This window comes from Panulirus ornatus, chromosome 20 (assembly GCF_036320965.1).
Source record: "Panulirus ornatus isolate Po-2019 chromosome 20, ASM3632096v1, whole genome shotgun sequence".
Lineage (NCBI taxonomy): Eukaryota > Metazoa > Arthropoda > Malacostraca > Decapoda > Palinuridae > Panulirus > Panulirus ornatus.
In genome coordinates, this window is record NC_092243.1 from 76,184,858 (window position 1) to 76,212,731 (window position 27,874).

At 39.2% G+C, this 27,874-nt stretch overlaps 1 protein-coding gene across 1 annotated transcript in view; it reads right to left on the minus strand.

The window, feature by feature from the left end:
* LOC139756156 (neuronal acetylcholine receptor subunit alpha-7-like) overlaps window positions 1-27,874 on the minus strand; it is a 547,320-nt gene that overhangs the window by 17,394 nt on the left and 502,052 nt on the right. Inside the window, exons 7-9 of the mRNA XM_071675331.1 lie at window positions 27,640-27,834; window positions 16,282-16,368; window positions 2,396-2,505 (exon numbers count right to left, since the gene is read on the minus strand). Coding sequence (XP_071531432.1) covers window positions 2,396-2,505; window positions 16,282-16,368; window positions 27,640-27,834 — 392 coding nt within the window. The remainder of the gene's footprint in view (window positions 1-2,395; window positions 2,506-16,281; window positions 16,369-27,639; window positions 27,835-27,874) is intronic.

Consider the following 27,874-nt stretch of genomic DNA (forward strand, 5'->3'; position numbering starts at 1 on the left):
GGCCCTGAATCCAGCAGGGATACTCCCTGGCTGATCCTTGCCAAGTGGAAGGAATTGTATGTAAATTAGATTCTCGGCTGAGTGAGCACCAACGCATGTCATGCAAGATTTATGATGTTTAAAATGAAAGACTGTTTTCCGTAAATCCTTTCTAATAATTCTCTCATACTTATCAATGATCACATATCAGTTCTTCAACAACGTTTTGTACATAGTATCTTCCCTATTGTGTACCTACTCGTCTCTCAAGCTTAGCTTAAATGCAGGAACAGACGAGTGAGCCTTTGAGGAAAAAGCATTCATTGGCTCCTCCTCCTGATCCTAATATGAATTTAATACACGTAGGATGGCTCTCCATCCACTGTATCTGCCTCTCCCAGTCGCCTTCTACGACACGCACGGGTTACGTGGTTAGCATTCCCTTTCCCCTGTACCTAAGATAAGCTACATAATACCATAGTTTACTTCGTGTCTAGGGGAGATGACCATCTGCGATTTTTTATACACATCCTCTTTCTCAATGCCGTCCTAGGACAGCATAGGTTTAAGCGGTTTTCTGATTTAAGATTTGGCGTAGGTTTTTCGCTGGCAGTAAACCACAGTGTGCTAACTAACTAGCACAAGTAGAAGTCTCTGGGAGTAATATGTAGACGCCATCAATGTATATGGTTAAGAGGAGTGGTCCAAACAAACTATCCTGGGGAAGTATATTATTATTAGTGTTATTATATCATAATTATTACATTACTAATGTAATTCTAATGCAATTTTGATAATCATCTTTATACTTAGTGTTACTCTCCGTAATACCATCATTTTATGATTTATTTCTATGATGATTACACCAGTCATTCTTATTGTGCTAACTGTTAGTAAAGTGATTACCCCGGTTAATGAGGGCCATGTATCAGGCCATGAACACCCCTAGTAAGGTCATTGCGCTTGTCAATGATGGCCATGTGGGGCAGGAACTCCCCTGATAGCCTCATCAAGCCTGCTAGTGTGGTCCATGTACCTGGACATGGACACCCATGAGAGACCTATCAGCGAAAGCCATTTCTTGGACATGGACTTCCCTTCGGAAATCTCGAGCCGATTTACAAGCTATTGGCTGGCTAAGCCCGTCCCCAGACGAAGGATATTCCCTCTCATCTTCCAGCTACAGGAAGAATGATTAGAGGGAGAGCTTCGTGCCGCGATCCCCAGCCAGGGATCGAATCCTAGCCCAGTGATACTTTACCTAGATGTATTGTCATTCTGATGATCATTATCATCACTAATGCTAATATTGTCATTGTCAGTATCATTATCACTGATATTTTTATAACTATTTTTACTGTTATTTTTATTAGTATTATCAATATAATTATTACTCTTAGCAGTACCAATACTATTATAATTATAATCATTATTATTATTTTCATTGCAATTACTCTTAGAACTACCATTCCTATTAATGATTATAATCATTATTATTATTACAATTATATCTCGCAAAACCACTGTTCTGTTCACATTACCCTGGTGTTCTGGTGGGTAATGGAACCCATCAGTATGCTCTTAACATTCACCATTGCCTCTCATTCGTTCTGACGATCTTTCCATCATAATAATGGGACAGATGCTTAACATGAAAGTCACATTTGCACTCTCACACTAAGCTTTTTTTCTCCATATAACTTTCCGAATTCTCTTTCATTATACTCCTCTTCATCTCTCTCTCTCTCCTGTTTCTTTCTTTTTAACCTTCCTTTTTAATTCTCACCCACTTCAATTAAAAACCCCACAGGATATGTTAATTTTTTTATATAATCGTTTTGCTTGCTACTGATGCATTGCAAACGAGAGTGATACTTTATTTTAGCTGTGATAATTGAGGTGGGGTAAGCAGTTACGGTAGCAATAGTAGTAGTAACAGTAGTAATAGTGGTAGTAGTTGCTAGTAGTAGTAGTAATAATAGTGGTAGTTACGAAGATTGCTAGTAAAGGGGCTAATTGATTGTCAGAACGAAGGCAAGTCAGTAGGCATTTCTCCTCTTTCTCTTAGTTACATATGTTGTCACTGTAATACCCCTTTCATGGATAAGGGCGCTCACTGGAAGGAGGAGGAAATAAAGAAAGATAGAGAGAGAAAGAATGAGAAGTAGAGGGAAGAAAGAAAAGGAAAAAGGAAAAGGGAGAAAATGGAAATGGAGAGGTAGAGGTTGAGAGAGGTAGAAGAGAGAGAGAGAGAGGGAGGGAGGGAGGTAAAGAGGTAGAAGTAGGTAGAGCTAGGTAGGGATGGAAGGCATTCTTGCCAAGCTTTATTATTTCGGTCATGGCTTACCCATCGCGGCATCTTGAGAGCTTCATTTCTGGGGGAATCTTGTCTTGCTTGTCCTAGAGCTCCACTTACCCAGTTCGGCATGGCATGGGTTGTAGGCGTTCGGTGGTGATAGTTGAGGACGACAACCGTCAGTACCACAGATGACGCAACCATGAACATAATGCAGTTGAAGTATGTGGCTGCAAGGATAAGAAGGGGAGGGGAGGGGAGGGAACGACGGAAGAAGAATTAGTCTCAGGTTGTTCTTGGTCAAAGTGTCGTCATAACAGAGGAATTTTTTTTTTCTCTCTATGATTATTTTTCGTTCTTTTAAGAATCATGGTTTTATTTTTTTTTTTACATTTTTTTTTGAGCCTTTGGTCAGCATTAGAGTTAGATATATGATAGCGATGGCTTAATTTATTTATTTCATGTTTTTTGTTTTTTTTAAATCCTAAACTTGCGATATGCATTACAGTGAGGACAAATACATCTATAATTTATTGGAAGATGTATGATAATAGAAATGAACACATACCATAATTTAGACATGAAAATACATGAAAGGGTAACATTGAAAATCAATTTCTTTTTTTTGAGGGCAAAGTGACTGATCCTTGAGTTTGTATGTTGCAGGGAAGGTATATATCAATTCCTTCTCTTGCTTCTTACAATTTCATGCAATAGGGGAGGCCAGGTTAGGGGGGGATGAATAGTCAAATCTCTCTCGCAACCTTTGGAGCTGTCACTTCCACCCACAATCCAAGCACACTGTCCTGTGACTGGCGAATGTCCTGGGGAGCGGAGCAGAACCGAGATACTGCTGTCATGCCATTGGCTAATGTTGGATATATGGGAGGTAACCTATGACGCTATGTCCCGTCATTGGCTATATATTCATATAGAGAGAGGGGCGGGGGGAAGCCTGAACAGTCGACAATGCTATTGGTGGATTTTAAACAATACACTGTTCTGCCATTGGCTATTGTTGAACAGTGTGAAAATAACTCGAGATGGCTTATCTTATCATTAGCTCATCCCACAGGAGGTGGAACCTACCTCGTAAAGTACCATATGTGGATCGTTAAATCTGAACAATAACTGCCAGTTACCAAACACTGTCATTTCCTACAACAGAGCTCCCCTCTGAACCAAGATCTATATTGATCTTATGGATGTTGTAATGATAAGTACCAAGAAGTGACTTCGTAATTATAAGGTACTGATCATCCTGTGATTATCCGCGTCATAGGGTGTGATTGCGTGGATTGATCTATGCCAACTGATTGATCCCTTCTCACAGCATGGATTAATCAGTGCCAACTGATTGTTCCCTTCTCACAGCATGGATTAATCAGTGCCAACTGATTAATCCCTTCTCTCAGCTTTTACCCTGACTGAATTATTGCATATTATTCATAATCATTGTTGGAAAATCTGTCTGCAATGATCAGAAAAAAAGATAATGCTCGATCACCTCTCAGCATTAATACATGAGGAGGAGGAGGATCACTTTCGACAGTAAATGTCTTTCTTTTATCTGCAAAATCACAGGAAAACAGAATGCGATTTTCTGCCTCTTTGAAATCAAAATCACTTCTTCGTTGAATCTGGCGATAAAAGATTTATTCCCTAATGAGAGAGACGTGGATGTGGGTGGTAATGGTAGCGAGAGATCAAAGAGAGAGACTTTGAAGGGGTATTGTAAATTGAAACTATGATTGATTTGATGCAAAAAATTAGAAAAAAAATAATAGGATATGTGTACAGAATATGAGCATTGTTTTCATGAATGCAAGTGAATGAAAGCATTCATTATATGCTCGGAAAGAAAAGGCTAATTCCTAGTTAGCATTGCAATATAATTATAGTGTATTTTGAGAGTGCCAAACCTATTATTTGTGGTAGTGAAGAACAGGTTCAGAAGTCTTAAATATGGCAATGTATGCTTATTCACTGATAAAAATCATATATATATAATATATATAAATATATGTACGTATGTTTGTATAAATTTGATGGACATTGCCAGTACCTGTTCCTCGCTTCCTAACTGTGATATGCTTTTTCTCCTGAGAAGATATACTGAAGTGCAAGATCTTACTGTAAATCATCTTCATACCGAGTTGACACATAACATCTCAGCCATTTTTCTTTACTTCTTGCGATAAGAATGTCACTCTAGGTTTGATAGCTTGGCACGAGTGTATGTTTTGCTGCATTACTGGAAAAATGCCACGCTGGGAAAATGTGTTGTTCTGTCTTGCTGAGGGGAAACCTTGAAATCTGACGAAGGGGATCATCAGACGCCATTACAAACGTTCATGAACCCTTAAGCACGACTACGATCATTATTGCATGACGACCTTCCCTTGTGACCTGACCCTTGTAGGTTATCGTCAAGAGTTGAAACCACCTTCCTCAGGGATCGAACCGTCTTGCCCAAGGATCGAATCTTCCTGCTTAAGGATCGAACCGTCTTGCTCAAGGGTCGAACCGCCTTGCTCAGTGAGTAATCCAGGAACGAATCACTCTGCAAAATTATCCAAAGATTCTAGCTTTATCTTCATGCATCATTATCATCTGCCTTTACGGATCTTTACAAGAACGAATGCATTTCAATACAACGATGGCTCCCTTCTCGAGACTTTCCATTCAATGGATCGACACTCCAGTACTTCCTTTTGGTAATTACGTCCCAGAAATGTCAACAAACAAGAAAATTGATTGCCCGACATTTTAAGATATCTTTAAAGAAGTATCTTCCATCTATCACTATCTCTAACGATATTTCTCATACTGAATGTTATCTATTAACCAGATGAACATTTGGTGAGGTGTATCAAGGAAAGACAGGCTTTATAGTCTTCTCGTAATCCGATTCAGTCGTTCATTCGACCTATATGATTGAACTGAAAGTTGATGAAAGATGGCTATATTGGACAGTAATTGATTGAAACCCATTCTAAATGAATTGGTTCTAATTGGGTGAAATTTGACTGATGTTCAGTGAAATACAGTTGGTTTCATTTCTTTACAGCCAAATATTCTTGTTCACTGATGAACTTCACTATCGGCATGATACGTTGAGCACCAGTCTTGAACTTGGTCGCTGAACACCGGTATGAACTGGGACGTTCATCATTACTCTAGTTACGTTGAACATCACTACCAATGGAGCGTTAAACAGAAGTACAAACTGGAGCGTTGAACGCTGGAACGAAAATTAGCAATAAACAAGCATTGATCTGGATCGTTGAACACACTGGAATGGAGAGTTGACCACCAATATTGAACTAGGGTGCTGAACACTAGGACTGAGGTGGAACGTTCTACATAACTGTTGAATGAAACGTTGAACGTAAGTATGAAATATATAATGTTGAACACACCTTTAAAGGAAGTATTGAGCACCAGTATTGATCTGGAATGAACACCAATACAAAAGTAGAACTTTGAACACCAGCTTCGAACTCAAACGATAAATACCAGAACTGAAGTGAAGCGTTCAGCTCCAGTATTGAATTGGTACGTTGAACACTATACTAAACTGGAGCGTTAAACATCAGTTCTGATCTGCAACGCTGAACACCAGCATTGAAATGGAGCACTGAACACCATTATCAACCGGAAAGTTAAACATCATTACCCAATTTAAAAGTTCTAAATTAGTGTTGGACAACAGTGTGAGTTAGAATGTTGAACACCAGCATCGGACAAAATTAGTGAACTAAACAATAGATATCGGTACTAGAACGTTGAACATCGATATCACATCTTGCGTTGAACGCCAGAGCTGAATTGGAACTCTGAACATTAGATTTAGAGCTTGCGATGAACTTGGGTACCGAACTGGAATGCTGAAGACCAGCAGTGAACTGAAACAATGAACACCAGTACTGCACTAGAGAACCAGTACTGAACTGGAACTTTGAACACAGTAGTGAACTGAAACAGTTATCACCTGTGCATACCTGGGACGCTGAACACCTGTAGTGAACTGAAAGTGAACATCAGTGTTGCACTGGATCGATGAACTCCATTACTTAACTGGAGCAATGAACACTAGTCGAGGACTGGAATGTTGAACACCAGTAGTGAACTGGAAGATTCAAGACTTATCGGCGTAGATCAGGGAGGCCGATACTAACAAATCAAAATCAATTTTGACTTTGATATTACTATTTGGGCCGAGAAGGTAGTTTTGAAAACCGACAAGATTTTACCTAAGGACAGTTCACTAAGAAAAGCATATAATGTAGCTCTCGTTTTTCATGGGAAAGCACCATTCTAGTTTAAGGTAGAAATTGAACAGTTTGAAAGAGACATTGAATAATCCGAGATAAAAGGAGAAAGGAAGCAAATTTCAAGCTTAAGGGAGAAAAATGAACAGACAGAGTTTAAGGGATAAATTGGATAAAAAATTTGGGTTTGAGAGAAATCAAACGCAAGAATCCGAAGATATGGAATACAAAATTCTATTCATATCAGAAACAATTGTGTTAGATCTTTTAGTTTAAAGAATTTGAATAAAAAAAAAATCCTAGCTCAATACAAAATTCTATTTTGTTGGAGAAAACGGAGGAGAAAATCTCATTTAAGGATGATAATGAAACCAAAATTGCAGTTAGAGGGCGAATGAGGATTCCTCCACTGCTGAAACCTGAGAAAAGACTATGATCCTAACGATGATCCGGAGCAGCGAGGTGGAATTGCTTAACCCTAGAACACTAACCTTGGGTCTGTCAGACCCAACGTTTCTGGAAGTCCATTTGTTCTATGAGGTACGACCATGTGGGTCCCTCTACCTTCAGTTCTTGTTTAGACATCGCCGAGGGCGGGTGCCTCACTCTGTCCACTTACTCCTTCGTGCTTTATGGTGCTTGGGTCCGATAGATCCATGGTTAGGGATAGTGTAGGGGATAGATATCCTATGAATTATAATTGGCCTACAGATCATGGTAACTCAGGGAAGGTCCCTGTCTGTCAGTAGGAAGCTGGTTGTTGGAAGATGGACACCTCCAACATTTTCTTGTAATGACCAGTTTTCGTATATGTTTATGGGAGTAATGACTTTTTATTCCAATTATATTTCTTTACATTAACCACTTCCATTTTTTTTCATCTTTATATCTAGATAGTTAGAATACATTTTTATTTTCATTAAACTGCAATAATAACTATTCATTTTTACCGGCCGTGTCTGTTGAACGCGAGGGCAGTACAATCGTTCCTCTTTATTGACTACAGTGTTTTAGGGTCATGGGTACGTTGGTTGCATTGCTGCAAAGCCAACCAGGCGGCCAATAGATATACGAGAATGCTCTGCAACTGATAGACAATCTCGCTCTGTAACTCGCCAGGCGACGAGGTAAATCTTCTAACTCACAAGAAGGTAAACAGATAAAGGACGTCCTGTAGCTCTCCAAACGATCAACTGATAGACTTACTCGTCCTACAACTCGGCTGACGATCAACAGTTAACGATCGTCCTGTAACTCAGGAGACAATCAGAAGTTTGACATGGTGGTCGTCCTGTAACTCTCCAGGCGACTGACAGATAGACAAGGTCGTCCTGTACCTCATCAGGTGACCATCAGACTGACTGTCGTCCTTTAACTCGCCAGATGATTTAGACACAGTTGTCCTGTAAGTCACCAGACAACCAAGACGTAGACAAGGTCACTCTGTGACTCTGTAGACGATCAAGGTGAAGAGGAAGTTAGCCTGTTGCTCGCAAGGTGACCAAGATATAGACAAAATCATCCCTCTGACTCGATAGACGACCAACAACTAGGCAAGGTTTCCCTGTAACTCAGCAGGAGGTCAACATATAGACAAGGTCATCCTGTAACTCTCTTGATGTTTAACACTTAGAAAAGGTCGCCGGGCGACTTGGACGGTGCACCTAAGGGTGTGGATAGCTTGAGATATAAGTATCTTCAACGAAAACGGCCATCAGTATCTGTAGAATACCGATACATACCAGTCCTTACGTGTGCAGCTAAATAAACGAGAGATATAAATCGTCTCTAAATACATAAACAAAAATCTTAAGCATGATGTACTACATTCTCGGTATCTGAAGAAGAACTGGCCTAGAGGTACTCTTAAAGTTCCCTGGTGGTTGTTTACCTTTCGCGTGAGGAAATCTCCTTTGAGAGGGAGGCAGGTAGAAGTGCGATCTTTTTTCCCTTGAGTGATCGGCATGTTGCTTTGTCAATTTCTTGACGGAGGACAATTTGAGTATATATGCCTTACGACTCTTGCAACGGATGCCAAGTCTCGCCGATGATGTGAATAACCTTTTTTACCGATTGAAGGTTTAGGTGTTTGCATTTAATGTTTACGAAAGTTCATCGAAAAACTAATGAGTAAAAACTTAGACGTTACGCATTTAGCAAACTTGTCACTAGTGTATATCAATTCAGTCCTCGTTATTTGCTCTAACTTTTCGTTTACATATTTCTAAATAAAAAGTAAAGCCCTACTGATTCATCTTTTACAGATCTATTAATCTAGAAACACACTGTCTGTTATAAGTCTTGATGTTAACATACATGAGGGATCTAGTAATAGTAGTATCATGACCTTAACTAATTCAAGACATATCCCTTTACTACACCTATACTAGGAGCAACCCTATAGACAGCAACCGCCCAAGGTAGTACTACCCTCCTAACTTGGAGTGTTGAAGTGGTACCCAGAACCATCTTCTACCCTCCATGTCAATACTGTTGGTTTTCTTTTCCGTTTCGATTCGACTTAGCCATCGGGATAGTCTGAACATCTCGCTACATTCACCATACACCTATCGTAATCGTGTTTACATCTCATCTTTACATCAGTTTTCTTCAAGACTTATTATTCACTTATAATCTTTAAGATAAACCTGGCGCAGTCCAAAAAATTCATGGCCTATAGTCCTCAGCTCCACTCTCATTCCTGCTTGAAGTCACTGCAAAGTTTCTCTTCATAAAGTAAAGCTCGCCTTCTTTAAGAGAAAGTGTCCTGATTTGTTTTCCATTTGTACTAACAAATCTCCCTGGCCCTTAGCCAAAATTACTACCAATAAATTCTGAAATTCAACTTTTCCCTTAAAGTCTATAGCTAATTCTAAACATAATGCATCTATGATTGGTACTTTGTTTCTATAACTCATCTGTGGATGGTTCTCTTGCCAATCTTTCGCCCTATATCGTCCTATTGATCCAGTGTAATCCGCTATATTCTCCTTGCGTAAGGTTTTTTCAGTACTCTCCAGTTCCAGATAGATTAGGCGTATGGCCCATATGGTGTACCTCCTTAAATCATAAAGGTGTTGTCTATGAGCTAGCATCGAACCATGTTCGCATATTTTGCCTCTCATCTGAAATCCCAGAATTTTCCTTACGCTTAGAAACAAGCCTTGCTGCAACCCATTCTTCATAAAGGACACTGCTCTAACCTCTCCAACCATTGCCTCACTGACTCTCATTTCTGATATCTCCACAAAGTGTTCGCCCTTAACACTCTTTTCTCATACACTGAGATTTCAAACCCTTATTTTTGCTCACCAGGACAGATTTCGCGGCGATAGGTCTCCTGCACAGCATCACTGAAAGAGGAAACGGCAATCTACTTAAATCTAATACTACGGAAATGCAATTTCTGTATATATTTCTAGGAGTCATTCGTTTCCCTTTGTTCTTCATAAGAAAACCATAATTCAGCCTTGTGAGAAACATAATCATTTTGGAGGTAACCATATCCTGCACTCTATCCTGAAAGCCCCATATAATCAGCATCACAAATTCTGCATCCCAAAAGCTGGAGGTATTATATACTTGTAATTACGTATCTTCAACACATCTATTTCATATCTACAGAAGGTTTTAATTTTTCTCTAACTCCATTTAAACGAGCGTGGAATTAAAACCTTTCAGTTTCATTATGTAATTCTCCTCGCATCAAATCTTTTCAGATCGTGTTTCTCAGTATAACATGATGCTTGCCGTTCATCTCTGTTCTATAGATACCATTTTGGTCACTGTTCTTGTGAGCATGTTCCCCTGCCCCCAAGAAATACACCCGAGATATATGTCTGGCTGCTGCTTTCCCCTATTTTCTGTGTAGATGCTGGCTGCTGGAGGAACGACCGTTATATAAAGTACTGATTAATCTTTGTGGGGTACTGCTTATGCGCGATACTGCTCTCGTATCTGGGGAGGTTCTGGCCCCACATATTAGACACAGTCTAGAGCAATCCAACTTATCAACTCGCCGAGTCTGACCTCCTAACCTTACCCACTTACCCTATACCTGAAGGTCACTCATTTTCTCTCCTTTATAGATATCACTTTGGGTTCTGCCCCCTAAAGTGGCTACTAGTGTGTCTTCCCCATTAGCTAAACCACACAACATTCAGCAAGTCACCGCAACACATGATGACTGTCACCGTTAGCAGATCAAAAGTGGGCCATTGTGATATCTGTAGCTTTCCTTACACCGCGTTGCTTTGGATTCTCTCCCCCTTCATGTATGTCCTATCAAAAGTCATATTACCCCACATCCTCCAATACTCTCCAGTTAATCTATCCTCTTGTTTCCTTACTTCTTTCTTTATGTCCCTTCATGTTTCCTTCAAGGCTTATCCTCAATCAAGGTTTTCGTCCGTGACCGGAGACTCCGGTATATCCCCAAAGTGAACACAACACAGGGAATTTGTGGTACGTGAGCATTATGGGCACAAGTGATGCCATAGTTTGGGGTCTTGGACTTAAAACCAATGAGCTTCATCCGTCACAAGACGATTAATTGCAGACCTCTAAGTGGGACACCACGATGGAATCTGTAACGTTACATAACTGTGTTCGCAACGGATTGTTAACTTTAAGAGCTTCTTACATTTCCCTCAGATCTGCGAAAAAATGTATCTGAGAAATCTTGAACATACACAAGTGCCAAGCATGAACAGTAATTACATAATCGCTACTTATGAGATTTGTCAAGATAAAGATGCTTTAATAATGGCTGGGAGGTTACAATGAAATATAAATATATATACATATACAAGAGCAGGGAAGCAAATGAGGGCTCTCTCTCTCTCTCGCACTCACTCACTCACTCACTCACTCACTCACTCACTCACCCTCGCAACACTGGGGGAGAGCACCTCGAACGACTTCCCTGCCCTGCCTTTGGAAATACCAACTCCTATTATATCGCTGCTTCAGAAGAATGGCGTACTAATTCAACACGTTGTGCCAAGGTCGTTAGAGAAGCGAGTATGTAACACTGTCAGGTAGAACGTATAGGCCATTGTTCAAAGGTTCGAGTGAACTCTGTCTATGTACCAGAGATCGTGTGTGTTCAGAGGGCCCGAAAATCATCGCTAACTGTGGTTGTTTCTGGTCACCCTGGCTACAACGAATCAATTAGGACGCAAAGGTTCTGAAACTGTGATATAACGAACTGCCTTAATACTATAATGAAAGGAGGAGGAGGGGAAAAAAGGCTGAAAAATAATGCACAATGAAGGAGATGGAATACTACAGAGCCTTCTGTGAGCTCTGTACTTAGACCCAAGTTATATATTTTTTTTTCTTTTGGAAGAAAAACAAAACTGGAAAACTAAAAAGCAATTTGAACAGTTTGCCTCAACCAAGCTCAAAGGAGACCGGGAGCATTCCAACGTTGGTGGGTGAGGGGGGATAAAAAGATTCCAGTTTCATGACCTTTCTACTAACACACACCCACCCCTCCCTGAGCTAGCTCATGCCTCCTACCGCTACAACAGGGAACCGTTCATGCACCATTACGTCATGCATTAAAACAAAACACCTCTGATACAGGCATGCGATGTTTCACCTTATGGTAAGCTGTAGCACAGACGAATGCATGCTTTACTCAGCTATTTTGGCTTTTTTTTTTTAAATCTGCTGGTTTATAGAACGTCTTAGTACGGTTAAGAAGAATCATTCAAATCACATTTAATGATACTTGGAGAATTGGCTAAAACAAACGGTACTGACTGGAGAATTAATGTACTCTATCTAGTGAGAATGAATGTATATATAAGTATATATTTTCTTTTTTTTTTTTTGATCAAAGAGAAACAAAAACAAATATTTTATATTATAGTTATCTGTTAAGAAAATTCTATTGACTTTGTAAAAAAAGTATATCTAAAAACATTGCTTTATCTATAGATTATTACAAATTTACAGTTTAGTATTAATAGGTGATGACTGACAGCTCTCTCTCAGCTTATTTAAATGATTATGTATAATTCATAATTACATCATGAAAAAATGTCACGTCAAAAGAGAAAAAGATTTTGAGTTAACACGAGACGTGTGCGTATATATATATATATATATATATATATATATATATATATATATATATATATAATATATATCATATATAGTTGGCCTATTAAGTCCTCTTTATTTTTATCATTTCCAATATGTTATAACTATTATTGTATTTATATCATCATCGGGATCTTTAAATGAGAAAAAATTTAAAGACAATTAATCTACTTATCCTTTAAAATACATTTGTTAATGAAAGGTAATGATGATGAGTTACCAACAGAGGATAATTTTACTCCGTGTGTGAGAGAGAGAAAGAGGGAAAAAGAGAGGGAGAGAGTGAGAGATAGCATACTGATAGTTATATATTGGTCTTTTTAATCTGTCTTTTAAATAGGCTGTGAGACGCTGGTAGTCATTCCCTTTACTAAAAAAAAAAAAAAAAAAAAAAAAGGAGCGTTGAGAGGGTTGGGTTGTTGGTATACAGGGAGAGAAAGAGGTAGCACGGAGGCGGGGTTGGGAGGGCGAAAGAGAGAGATGGAGAGAAAGCAAGTCTTTTTGTGAATGAGTCGAGAGGAAAAGTTGAATAAAAGAGAGAGAGAGAGAGAGAGAGAGAGAGAGAGAGAGAGAGAGAGAGAGAGAGAGAGAGAGAGAGAGAGAGAGAAGCACGGAAAAGAAGAGGAAGATGAAGATTAGCAAGGGAGGGGGCGGGGGGCAGAGGCGGTGAAAATAATATAGGACAACCATCTTGTACCGGTGGAAAATAAACATGGAGGGTGTCTAGGAAGTAATGAAGGTGACGTCAGGGCCAGCAGGCGTACTATATATTACATATGTATATCAACAGTTGAAGGTCTTCTCTGAAGGAGGTCTTAGCCTCGTCACCAAAACGTAAGGTGGAACCACATACCCGAGGTGAGGGGGTTAAACAAGAGGAGGGTAGGGTTCCATCTCGTGTAGTTTGAGACAATGTGAAGACCTCCTTGCGAAGTGAAAGAACCTTCGTCCGTACGTGGGGTGTTGGGAGGGAGCCGAGGGCGATGGGGCATCACGGAATTATCCACCAAAGTCTTCAAGGCCGATAGATGAGGTTAAAGCAAATGGGGGAAAAAATATCCACACACACACACACCTCCGGATCGTGTCTCTCTCTCTCGACCTGGACGATCTTGGTGGGTGACGCCGAAATGCCCCAGCGTCCTCAACCGCGCTTGCATCAGGCCCTTGGCTTAGAGAAGGAGAGGCACTCAGTCCCACGTAGTACTGACCCGATTGTAACAAGACTTTCTTTTTTAATCATTATTTTGTGGTTGAAAAAAAAAATCATATCTTCGGGAGGTTACAATCAGCCCAGTGCTACTGTGGGTGGAGGTCAGGTACTCTTCAGTCCCGCGAAGCCAAGCCCCGTGTCTCAATCCTTTCTCAGTCCATCATCCCCAACACCGTGAGTGACACAGGAGGCATCAGTCACCATACCAAACGCGACGGTCAACTGTTGCCACGAAGTGAGCGAGACCAAGACTCGGTGCGCTTCCATTAAAAGCGAACCAATAAAGCTCCTTCTCTTTTCCCCCCCTCTCTTCGAGGAGACTTAAGAGCTTTATTGGAAGGGGGAGGAGGGGAGAGAGGAAAAAAAAAGATAGTTCTTTACCTCGTAAGCTCCTCACCAAGACATGATCTCGTCACTTACAGGGAAAGAAATAGAAAATGTTGCTTGGAAGCCTTACGTTAGAGAGCGAAGAGGAAGTCAGGGAGCATAAGAGCCAATCATGGCCTTAACAAACACAGATAACGTTCATGCCTTATACGCCATTCCAGCATTAACCATCATAGATAGTACCATGTCGGTTTTAAATATAATGTATATATATAAATATATATATGTATATATAGTCTCTGGCACGCCCCTACCTGTGACAAGGGTGGCAAACGACTGGGCCGTATATACATATGGGGACCAAGGAGGGAAGTTGGTATTGGGCAGTTAGAGGGGTTGTGGAAGGTGTAGTTAAGGGTAGTTGAGGAAGATTTGACAGATGTGCGGGGAAAGTCACGGCTGCCCACAAGGACGGCTGCTTGACCTCCCCTGTTTGATGAAAAGGATGTTCGATTTTTGGTTTGGATTTTCAGAGGATTCCTGTGAACACTCCAGACATAGAGCTGCCACAGTGGGGCTTCTGAAGTGAAGGAATGGCTTGGCTGTTTGGACTGGATAAAAGGAAAGGAGATTTATGGAATAGTGGAGTGATGATGTGTTGGTGGATATAAGAGCTGACGGAGAATGGAAGAGAGAGGGAGAAAGAGGGAGAAGAGGAGGGAGGATTTGACGAGGAGAAGGAAAAGGAGGAGGAGGAGGATAGGGAAGAGTTTTTTTTCTTTTTTTGTGGCAAGATAATCCATTGTTTATATTAAGGCCCAAAGTAGGTCACCCCGTCACAGATGGAGTGTAGTAAGAACTTGTGACTCTTGTGGGAGGTTTGAATACTCTACCTAACAATGGTATCGCGTCAGATACTTGAGGCAATTTTTCGGCTACAACAGTCATGAAAACCGTCAGAGAAAGCAGGATTGTGATTTCTGAAAGAAAAGGAAAAAAAGATACACCATACATGAACTTTGAAAATCGGGAGGGGGGGATTTTTGGTTCAATAATGATAAAAATTAAAAGAGGTCATAAGAAAATTATGTGTTAAAAGGGATCGTCGTATTGGAGAACAAGTATAGAACATGGGCTCTCTATCAGTATGCAGGAACAGATAAATGCATGGGTTAAAAGTGAGATTTAAAACACAAATTGAAACAAAATGAGGAAAGAGACGGAGAGGGATTTGGCGGTGCGCTTGTAGAATATATATATATATAGCTGTGATCACTATGAAACTGTAGATTTATTTTTTATTACAATGGGAGAGGGAACAACATGTAAATTAGACAAAAAAATTATGACATGAAACATATTGAAAAAACAGAACAGAGTGCATCTTCAGATTCCATAGGTATTCTCCAAGTATCACACACAACTCCTCATAATCCCGGAGCTATATTTCACACTTAACACATATGTTGGGTAAGTCCAAACTGTTTTTTGTCGTATGGCTATTTCCAGTATGGATATATATATATATATATATATGTATATATATATAAAAACAGTACTTGAAAACTGAACTAAACAAAGAGATTGCACAGTGAAAAGTCTTGGCAAAAAACAAAAGACAACTGAATTCTCATCTCATTTATAAAAACACCCTCAAAGTGTATAGGCAAATAAAAGACAATAAATCATAATAGTTTCTACGGTGATTGGTGTGGGCTGCTCAGCTACTGATTAGTGAAGTAGAACTCATACAACTCATGAACTGTTGAAGGACATGATGGCGTATGGCAACCGCTAAGTCGTCTGACATAGGTGATTGGCTGAGGGACTCTGACGTAACTATGACGTAAAAGCGCAAAACAGTGACGTAAAACATGACGACTCAACGGATTGGAGGGAAAAACAAATAATAATAAAAAAAAACGGTGAAGAAAAATGATAACAATGAGAGTGAATGTGCAAAATGGTGGTTAGATCAGCAAATTTTTTTTTTAAAGTCATTATATATTTTTTCCTGATCTTTTAATAGATATATATAACGGCGAGATAGATGGAACAAGTCTACAGCTACTGTTACATACAGATGAGGGGCACAGCATCGGATGTCTCCGGTATATTTTCGGTCACAATGTTTAGGAAAACAGTTAGCGAGAGCAGAATGGTGACTCCTGAAAAGGAAGAGTTGAACGTATCAATTCGATTGGTTGAGCGTTCTCCCCCGGGGGAGTTGTTGTTTGGGGGTGGGGGGGAGGGGAGAGAGAGAGAGAGAGAGAGAGAGAGAGAGAGAGAGAGAGAGAGAGAGAGAGAGAGATGGACGGGGACAGTATGACGGGGTATATGTGGGGGGGGGGGGGGGGAGCAAAAACAGAAAAGTACTCGATAATCATTTCATCCGGAGAGATGATAAAGAAACATATGAAAAGAAAATGGGTGGTGGTGGATAGAACGTCAAATATGGGGCAATTATGGGTAGAATGCACAAAACACGGCAAATATATCTTCCGGGTAAATGTATATATAAATGTATATAAAATAGGGGATTAAAACGATCATTATCGTCTCCTGGTGGGGATAATATGGGATTAACAGTATACCAAGACATGGTGTGCTTAATAGCCGATGATGATGAATAGAACATGGGAGTAACACACGACAATCAGTCTATCCGGAGCAGCCTTGGGTATGATGGTACGGGTCGAGTCAACACTGTGTGGCATATATGATGAATGAGGAAACAAAACACAGAATCATTAGATTATTATGACCAGAAAGCAAATGGGTGTATATATATATATATATATATATATATATATATAAATATATACAAAGAGGAATAAATGGGAGGAGAGCAGCGTGAGGAGGAAAAGTGGTAAGTTGAGAGAGAGAGCACTTGATGAGGGTTTTGGCAGAACTTAGAGTACCGCCACCTTGACTGTAGTCCATAAATCTGGATTAAAATGCGTCAAGAGAATTAATCATATTAATCATGTGTAACCATAGCCACAGGAGATTATATCCATTAATAGCCAATATATTAGTTAACATTTTTGAGTAATGGTGATTTAAGAAAATACCTTCAATAAAGAGTATGTAACAGAGTATTAATGCCTTCAAAACACAAATAGTGTATGAGGTAATTCTTGTCCGTGATATTTAAGAAAAGAAAAAGATATCATTCCAACAAAATATGTTTCCTGATGCTGGACCCAACAAAATGTTTCCTCATACTGGACGCTAGATATAATTCAAACTCGTACAGGATACTTCCACTCAGATGTATTACTCTTTGGGTAAGGGGTATCATACTTCCCTTCCAGTGGGTGGAAAGACTCATTCCACTAAGATACAATGGGTCAACTCCAGAGGGGAAAGACAACAATCTTTCTCACCTTCTCATATATAGTGAGCTGGAAGAGACTGCAAGTTAGGTAAATTGATACTTGTAAGATTCAATTCGGTTACCCATATATATAAATATATATATATATATATATATATATATATATATATATATATATATATATATATATATATATATATATATATATATATATATGAACATAGAATTGAATACGACAGCATATTTAGTAATTTTCTTATGTTCTCTAATTTTCTCAGTGTTAGTCTACCATTAGGTTGTGCTCAAACACCAGTTGTCCAAAGTTATCCATTATATTCTAATCAAGCATTCGCCTTCATTGAGGCATCAAGAATTTACAAAGAAAAAAAAAAAACTATGTCACAAAACTTGAATTTGATATATAAAACTCAAACAAAATATATGTAAGAAACACAAACTGAAAATAGAGTATAGAAAGTCCATCACTAAATGCACTACGTTGGGCCAAGCGAGACCGTTATTGTCCGGATGTGGAGTTGAGGTCATGTTGGGCTCGTCTGATTGTCTTTGACATTCGTAACACAGGACCGTGTGGGTCAGTACCACGTTCCTCCTGTCCAGAAATGACGGACTTCGTAGCTCGTGGTGGATCAGTAACGTGCAGAGAAGTCAAACACTTGCGTCATCCTTGACCGAAATGATATCCAAAGGTATGCGAGGCCATGCTGCAAGATTCTACAAAATTTCAACAGATTTCGAGAAACCAAACAGATAGATTCTGAAAGCGCCTTACTTCACTAATTACGACTACGGATGCTGTGAAGGATGACATCAAATTCGATCTTCTAAAGGTGACCTCGAACCAGGATGTTTTTACGGAAAGGTCAAAATGCACAAGCCAGGAATCATCCCAGATCCTCTCACCCAAGTACATGTTAGCCAGGAAGCTAAACCAACTGATCTCGCCATACATCACAACTTATTCCTACGATCAACAGAAGAGTTTGACATCTTTAGGAATAAAGAACCACACTGCAGACATCACAGCTTCCCTGGATATGGAGTTTCTTCACACATGTACCAGTGGAGAGTACAATAGACATAATTCTGGATTATGTTTACCATCACCACGTCTTACCTCCACGGAGATGTCCAGATATGTATTAAGAGAAATGATACGTGCCTTCACCGTGGAAGCACCTTTCAGATGTCGGCAAGGTAAGCTTTATCTCCTGGTGGATGGAATAGCCATGGGGTTCCCCGTGGGGGTGTTCTTTGCGCAGGCATTAATGTCCTATGTCGAAACTACAGCACTGCGACCCGAGAGAATGACATCCCAGATATACAGACGTTATTTTGATCTACGTAGATAAACTCGCTGGAAAACCTCCGTAACCGACTCCAATAAACTTCTAGTTTACCATTTACAGTAGAGTTGAATAATAATGGTAAGATTCCTTTCTTGGATGTAATGGTGAGTGCCTCGACAGGATCTTTCTTCAGCGACGTTTTCAGAAAGCCCACCAACCAAGGTAAATGTATGAATGGAAAAAAATATATTGCACGCAACATTACAAGTCATTCGTACATACAGGAGGAGAGCGATCAAAGTGCGCTCAACCTGTCAACTTACACAACAAGAACTTCGTGTCCGGAAAATCTTAACAATGGATATTCAAATACTGAATTTGATACCGTTGTGAGCAACATGCTAGAGCAAAGAAACGACCTCAATATGACAGCATTAAAGCTGATTACAGGAACACATTTATGACAACGTATCGAAAGGATGAGAAGGTCGTGCGAGATATTGCGGCCAGAAACTGCAAATCGATTTATGAATGCAAGGATATCATCAGTATGACAACATACTACAACAATGCGAAAACATGTTCGGTCGTAATGAAGGACAATATGGTAGATCACTCGGTATGGTATAAGACCGATGCAATATTGGGGAGTGTCAGGCTCACCACATAAATCACATTGGACATAAGACACGCGCCCTGAACTGCCGCCTCTCGCTCCACTTGCAAGAAGGTGGAATCAAACATCATCATGAACAAAAACATGGAACGAAGCTAACGAGGGAGATTATAGTGAAAAACATCAAATTCATTATTAGTTGCCGTGATCGGTGGAGACTACATATATTAGAAGTCATTCACATTAGAAAGCACCTGTCGTCAACATCCAGACCAACATGACCACCGCCATACAGCTCCTTGATGGGCCCCGCCAATAGGACGTAGACCTAATGCCGTTTTAGAATAGATGGGGCACGTCATTGGCACGCCACAAGCTACCGAGTCCGCCATTTCTGGACAGGAGGAACGCGTCACTGACTAACCCGGTCCTGGATTACGAATCGGACGAGCCCAAGCTGACCTCGACTCCACATCCGGATAATAAGACTCGCTTGGCCCAACTTCGTGTAGTTAGTGACACTTTCTATATTCTTACCTCGTTCAACATTCTGTGTTTCCTTAACAGTAAGTTTTTGTTTCTATATTTTGTATTTTGATTGTAACTCGTAATACTCTTCATATTATTAATTTGTTTCGCATTTAGTGCTTTCCCTTACTCTTATGTGCTATGTACTGTGATTTTTTCCGAGTGTTTCATATCAAAATATTTTGTTTGCGTTTTACATATCCAAGTTTTGTGAAGCAGTTTTTTTTTTTTTTTTTGTAGATTGATGATGCCTCTATGAAGACAAGAGCTTAATAAAGATACAATGGGTAAATCTAGACTACCGATGATTGAGTACTCCCCTAATGGTAGAATAATAGAGAAAATTAAAGAACATAAGAAAGAAGATTAATAACTAAATGCTATTGTATTCAATTCTATGTGCATTAGAGAAAAACAGCTTACACTAATATGTATACTGGAAAGGATCACAATTTTGCGCGTGATCATGATATTCCTATGAGTCCACGGGGAAAATGAAACACGATAAGTTCCCAAGTGCACTTTCGTGTAATAATCACATCATCATGGAAGACACAAGACAGAAATATAAGTCAGTAGATATACATCGAAGAAACGAAGCTAGGGCGCCATTTGGTAAATATGTTTACCAAATGTAATAACTTAATGTACAGAACACACACACACAAACATAAACATACCAGCTTAGCCATGTACTCATCTATGGACCAGCGCCAAATGAAAAGACGAATAGCCGGGTCTGCTGCGAGGCGGCTAACTGTCTCACACTCATACCTGTGTCTATTAACTTATAGGTCAAACATATATATATATATATATATATATATATATATATATATATATATATATATATATATATATATATATATATATATATAATCATAATCATGCCTGGGATAGTAGAGAGAGAATTCTACCTCCGTATATTCCCCTCGTGTTGAAGAATGTGACTAAAGGGGGCGGGAGCGGGGAGCTGGAAACCCTCCCCTTATTTCATTTTGATTCATAAAAGATGGAACAGAAGGAGCGTAGCGAGAACTAGTCATTGAAGGCACAACCTAGGGTGTCTGTGTGTGGATGTAATCAAGATGAGAAGAGAGACAGATAGCATGTTTCAGGAAAGAAACCAAGATGTTCTGGATCTGAATGAAACAAAGCTCAATGGTAAAGGAAAAGAAGTTTCGAAATGTCTTAGGAAATAAGGGTTGATGAGAGCGCAAGAGCTAAGGAAGGGGCAGCATTGGTGCTGGAGCAAGAGTTGTGGGTGTGTGTGTGAAAGTATAAGGAAGCGAGTTTCACTGATGTGGGTAAAAATGAAAACAGATTGCAAGAGATGAGTGATTATTAGTGTTCATATGCCTGCTCATGAGAAGAGAGAACATGAAAGAAGTGTCTTGGGCACAGGTGAGGGATTATGTCATCAGTTTTGTTGAAAGATATCGGGTGTTAGTCATGGGTGATAAATGTTACGGTAAGTAATATGGCAGGTGAGGGTATAACTGACGAAGGGTTTGGGGGATAAGGTATTCATAATTATAAATGGAGTTAATGAACAGCTTGTGAAGTTTTCTTGTGGAAAAAGGATTTGATAATGAGTGAGTACCTAGTTTAAAAGGAGAGACATTCACAAGTATACGCAAGTTCTCTCCTTCCCCACATTCTTCTTCGCTTCTAGAACCTTCGACCCCTCCCCAACCCTGTGACCCTCTTCCGCTTCCATGGTCCCATTCGCTGTTAAATCTGCTCCCACGTATCTAAAACACTTCACTTCCTCCATTTTTTCTCCATCCAAACTTACATCCCATGTAACTTTTCCCTCAAGCCTGCTGAACCTAATAACTTTGCTCATATTCACATTTACTCCCAACTTTCTCCTTTCACACACTTTTCCAAACTCAGTTACTAACTTCTGCAGTTTCTCACTCGAATCAGCCTCCAGTGCTGTATCATCGGCGAATATATATATATATATATATATATATATATATATATATATATATATATATATATATATATATATATATTGACGAAGCAAACGCGTGACGATTATAGGTGAACTTGTAGACCACGAGGGAAAATCAGAGCAGGAAATATTTCTTCAGTGCTTTCGTGTATTTGCTTCTGAAGATATGTTGAAATACACCAAAGCGCTTAAGCAAATTTTTCTTTGATTTTCCCTCGTGGTCTACAAGTTTATTCATGGTGCATTTTTTTCTGACAGAAGATTTCCAACAGTAGGAAAGCATAGCTTAAAGTGGGTACTTGATTAGAAAAAAAAAATGTTGAACAAACTGTGATGCACAGTTTCCTTCTTATTCATTGTAAAGGATATACTAGGGTGATAACTTAGCAAAATGATAACAGTAAAAGGGATGGGATGATACATTTTATTCCATAACTTTTACTTTATAAGGTTCTGATTCAATACTATTGATTTAGTGTTTTTATGTTTTCTGAAATGAATCCAATAGAATGAGGGATCTGAACCCCATTTTTCACATTGTTTATCATACATGGTCACATTTAAAACACATTAGTAGACATAGTTATCTTTTTTTATATTCTTTCTACGTCAGTCAGTATGACAATAATTTGATTCACCTGTTATGATGATTTAACCATCTGTGTCTCTATATCTCACAGTTGATAAGTTGGTTAATTATTCTGTCCACATAGCTGAGAATGTGCAGTATCTGAAGTCAAAATCCTACATTGCGCACTGCTTTATTAAGTGGAAATACTGATGAGGACTGTTTTAAGTGGAAATCTTCATGAGAACTGCTTTTATTAAGTGGAAATATTCAAGAAGATTGATTTATTAAGTGGAAATATTCATGAGGACTGCTTAATTAAGTGGAAATATTGATCAAATTATATGCATATAAGGAAGAGCACCTCTGAAAGAGACGCTTAGTGAACGAGATCATCATCAGTGTCGGAATATAAGGCAATCAAGACTGACAAGTTAGACTTGACATCATTAGGCTTTAAATATAACATTACAAAAACATTTATAGACAGACAGGTACAGAGCCGATCCAGCTCTTCCAATATATATATATTGATTTTTTGACTAAGATAGACAGAGGAACCATTCTAGTTGTACGCCTTCCTCTGGGTTGAGAGAGACTACTAAGTTACAGCTGCATTAACTGTGGTTTAGGACACAGACGACTAGCTGATGCATTAGTGTGGTGTGGGTTCTGGACAAGACTAACTGATGCAATAGTGTGGTGTGGGCTGAGGGCATAACAGACTACTAACTCCCGCCTAAGTGTGCCGTGAGTTAAGGACATAACAAACTAACTGCTGCATTAGTGTGCCACGAGTTAAGGCCATAACAGACTAACGGATGCATTAGTGTGGTGTAAGCTCAAAACACAACAGACTTTGAGTGCATTAGTTGTGGTGTGAGCTGAGAACACAACAGATCAATTTATCCATTCGTGCTGTGTAGGGTGAGGACAAAACAAAGTGACTAAAGCACTAGTGTGTATTGTGTTCTGGCGACAGAACATATACGTCCTCTGTTGTTTACCCGTCGAAAAAATTCTGTTCTTGATCAAATTTGGGTCCCGAGCAAATTCCATTTTGAAGCCAAACTCCGCTCTCGAACCATTCCCATTCCTAAACAGACCCAGGTACAACTCTATATATATATATATATATATATATATATATATATATATATATATATATATATATATATTATTTATATTATACTTTGTCGCTGTCTCCCGCGTTTGCGAGGTAGCGCAAGGAAACAGACGAAAGAAATGGCCCAACCCCCCCCCCCCATACACATGTATATACATACGTCCACACACGCAAATATACATACCTACACAGCTTTCCATGGTTTACCCCAGACGTTTCACATGCCTTGCTTCAATCCACTGACAGCACGTCAACCCCGGTATACCACATCGCTCCAATTCACTCTATTCCTTGCCCTCCTTTCACCCTCCTGCATGCTCAGGCCCCGATCACACAAAATCTTTTTCACTCCATCTTTCCACCTCCAATTTGGTCTCCCTCTTCTCCTTGTTCCCTCCACCTCCGACACATATATCCTCTTGGTCAATCTTTCCTCACTCATCCTCTCCATGTGCCCAAACCACTTCAAAACACCCTCTTCTGCTCTCTCAACCACGCTCTTTTTATTTCCACACATCTCTCTTACCCTTACGTTACTCACTCGATCAAACCACCTCACACCACACATTGTCCTCAAACATCTCATTTCCAGCACATCCATCCTCCTGCGCACAACTCTATCCATAGCCCACGCCTCGCAACCATACAACATTGTTGGAACCACTATTCCTTCAAACATACCCATTTTTGCTTTCCGAGATAATGTTCTCGACTTCCACACATTCTTCAAGGCCCCCAGGATTTTCGCCCCCTCCCCCACCCTATGATCCACTTCCGCTTCCATGGTTCCATCCGCTGCCAGATCCACTCCCAGATATCTAAAACACTTCACTTCCTCCAGTTTTTCTCCATTCAAACTCACCTCCCAATTGACTTGACCCTCAACCCTACTGTACCTAATAACCTTGCTCTCATTCACATTTACTCTTAACTTTCTTCTTCCACACATTTTTCCAAACTCAGTCACCAGCTTCTGCAGTTTCTCACATGAATCAGCCACCAGCGCTGTATCATCAGCGAACAACAACTGACTCACTTCCCAAGCTCTCTCATCCCCAACAGACTTCATACTTGCCCCTCTTTCCAAAACTCTTGCATTTACCTCCCTAACAACCCCATCCATAAACAAATTAAACAACCATGGAGACATCACACACCCCTGCCTCAAACCTACATTCACTGAGAACCAATCACTTTCCTCTCTTCCTACACGTACACATGCCTTACATCCTCGATAAAAACTTTTCACTGCTTCTAACAACTTTCCTCCCACACCATATATTCTTAATACCTTCCACAGAGCATCTCTATCAACTCTATCATATGCCTTCTCCAGATCCATAAATGCTACATACAAATCCATTTGCTTTTCTAAGTATTTCTCACATACATTCTTCAAAGCAAACACCTGATCCACACATCCTCTACCACTTCTGAAACCACACTGCTCTTCCCCAATCTGATGCTCTGTACATGCCTTCACCCTCTCAATCAATACCCTCCCATATAATTTACCAGGAATACTCAACAAACTTATACCTCTGTAATTTGAGCATATATATATATATATATATATATATATATATATATATATATATATATATATATATATATATTTACATACAGAGTCTGTAAGTAAACTTTTTCTACAACTAAATAATAGGAAAAAGCTGTTAATACAGGAGGAGGAGCAGTGTCTGTCGTGTCCTCAGAACCACGTGACCACTGTCTCCCAGGCCTGCCCAGCTGCTACAGATGAGAGAGTAAATAGAATAGACCAATTTTGTCAGATTTCTGAGGTTTTGCAGCTCGTTTGAGGCGAGGCAGACGGCTGATTGGATGTCTATAGTGTCCAGACTGGAGGAGGAGAGGGTTGGGAGAGGGCATGGTGAGAGGGAGAGAGAGGGAGAGATATGGAAATGGGAAGATATTTCACAAGGTCCTCCAAGGAAGTCATATAATGTATATATCATCATACAACAACGTTAGTTTTAATCAAACTTCATCAACGTTACTTATACATCACACAACGTTTTCATAAATGATTTTCATTAGTGTTGAATGTCTTAGATTATTTAATTAATTTCTTCATTACTTAATTTCTTTATAATTACCCCAGCACCTCTTTCTTAGAAAGTCCTGGCGTTACCCAGGACCTCTTTCTATATGCACCTGCAGCTCAAGGTTGTGCTGCTTCCAGTAGAAGAGAAATGTGGATTCCATTGGAAAGAGAAGGTCTTTGACGCGACTGTCCCTCCCAATAACACAACCTCGCCAGTGACGACTTTTTACTTGCAGTATAACCTCGTGTAGGCGTAGTCCGGTAACACCCATCTTAAAATGGGCAACGCATTTTCATGTCCGTTATGAATTATCCTCAAAATTTTGATAAACACTTATTAATGATACAGATAATGGCGCTACGAACACGGGGAAAACAAAACGCAATAACTAGCCATAGTTTAGACACACTAGGTAACTTAACTAAGTGAAGTAACTGGATCTTTGCGCAATAAGTGACTGTAAAGTACGAGGCCCAACAGTTACTAGTCTCTCCTGTGAAATATAATCCATTGAAGTTTTATTGTGAATTTGTATCTCACACTGCTAGGAGAAGTGTGTAGAGGGGGAAATCATATATATATATATATATATATATATATATATATATATATATATATATATATATATATATATATATATATATACGAACAAAGTTCATATGCGCGCACTTACATAGAGCATACAAACCTCCAACAGCCAGGTTCGAACCCGGGACCCCTGCGAGGCAGGAGGGAGTGCTACCGCTAGGATATATATATATATATATATATATATATATATATATATATATATATATATATATATATATATATAAGAGTGACAGACAGAGAGGAAGAGAAATAGAATGTGTAACAGGCTACTATACACTACAATAATAGGGACACAGGATAAAATCTTACCATTAGGAAAAAAGATTGTACATGAATTATTGTAATTTGCTCAAAGATTTAATCAAATGTAATTATCTTATTTTTCCTCTGCTCACTGTGCCAACCTCTGCTGCCATCTGCATACAACATGATTTATCTTCGTTCACCACAATTAACGTGGTCATAATTAAGATAACCATGGTTTTTAATACATTACTCATAATTAAGATAACCATGGTCTTTAATACATTACTCATAATTAAGATAACCATGGTCTTTAATACATTACTCATAATTAAGATAACCATGGTCTTTAATACATTACTCATAATTAAGATAACCATGGTCTTTAATACATTACTCATAATTAAGATAACCATGGTCTTTAATACATTACTCATAATTAAGATAACCATGGTCTTTAATACATTACTCATAATTAAGATAACCATGGTCTTTAATACATTACTCATAATTAAGATAACCATGGTCTTTAATACATTACTCATAATTAAGATAACCATGGTCTTTAATACATTACTCATAATTAAGATAACCATGGTTTTTAATACATTACTCATAATTAAGATAACCATGGTCTTTAATACATTACTCATAATTAAGATAACCATGGTCTTTAATACATTACTCATAATTAAGATAACCATGGTTTTAATACATTACTCATAATTAAGATAACCATGGTTTTAATACATTACTCATAATTAAGATAACCATGGTTTTAATACATTACTCATAATTAAGATAACCATGGTTTTTACATTAGCAACATCATGTCCACACTGTCTGTGGCATATTGATTAAAGCATGTTTGCACAAAGTCTGTGAATAAAAGAACAAAATTGATTAAAGAAACAAAGACAACAACTATAACAAAAAAAAAAAAGAACAGACCACATCACGTGGTAAGGGGCGGGAACATGACTGGTGGTGACATCTGGCATCTCACCTAACAAAGAAAACGAATCGACTGTTAATCACAGAAAATGGGTTTGTGTTTACCTTCTCCCGGAGATTGATCGGCGAAGCCTTACCTAAAGTGAGCTTCTCCCCTGAGTCTGGGGGCAGAGTGAACCCCAGCAAAGCCATGGAGGAGATGAGAACACATGGCATGATGAGGTTACTGAAGTAATACAGCGTACGGCGTCGTATGTGAATTTGAAAAGTTACGTCTACATAGATCTCCGGACAGCAGCTGTAGGAGAGGGTGTTTCGCTTACCCGGCACCGCTGTAAGAAAAGGTGGGGAGGGAGAGCTATTGTATTATTC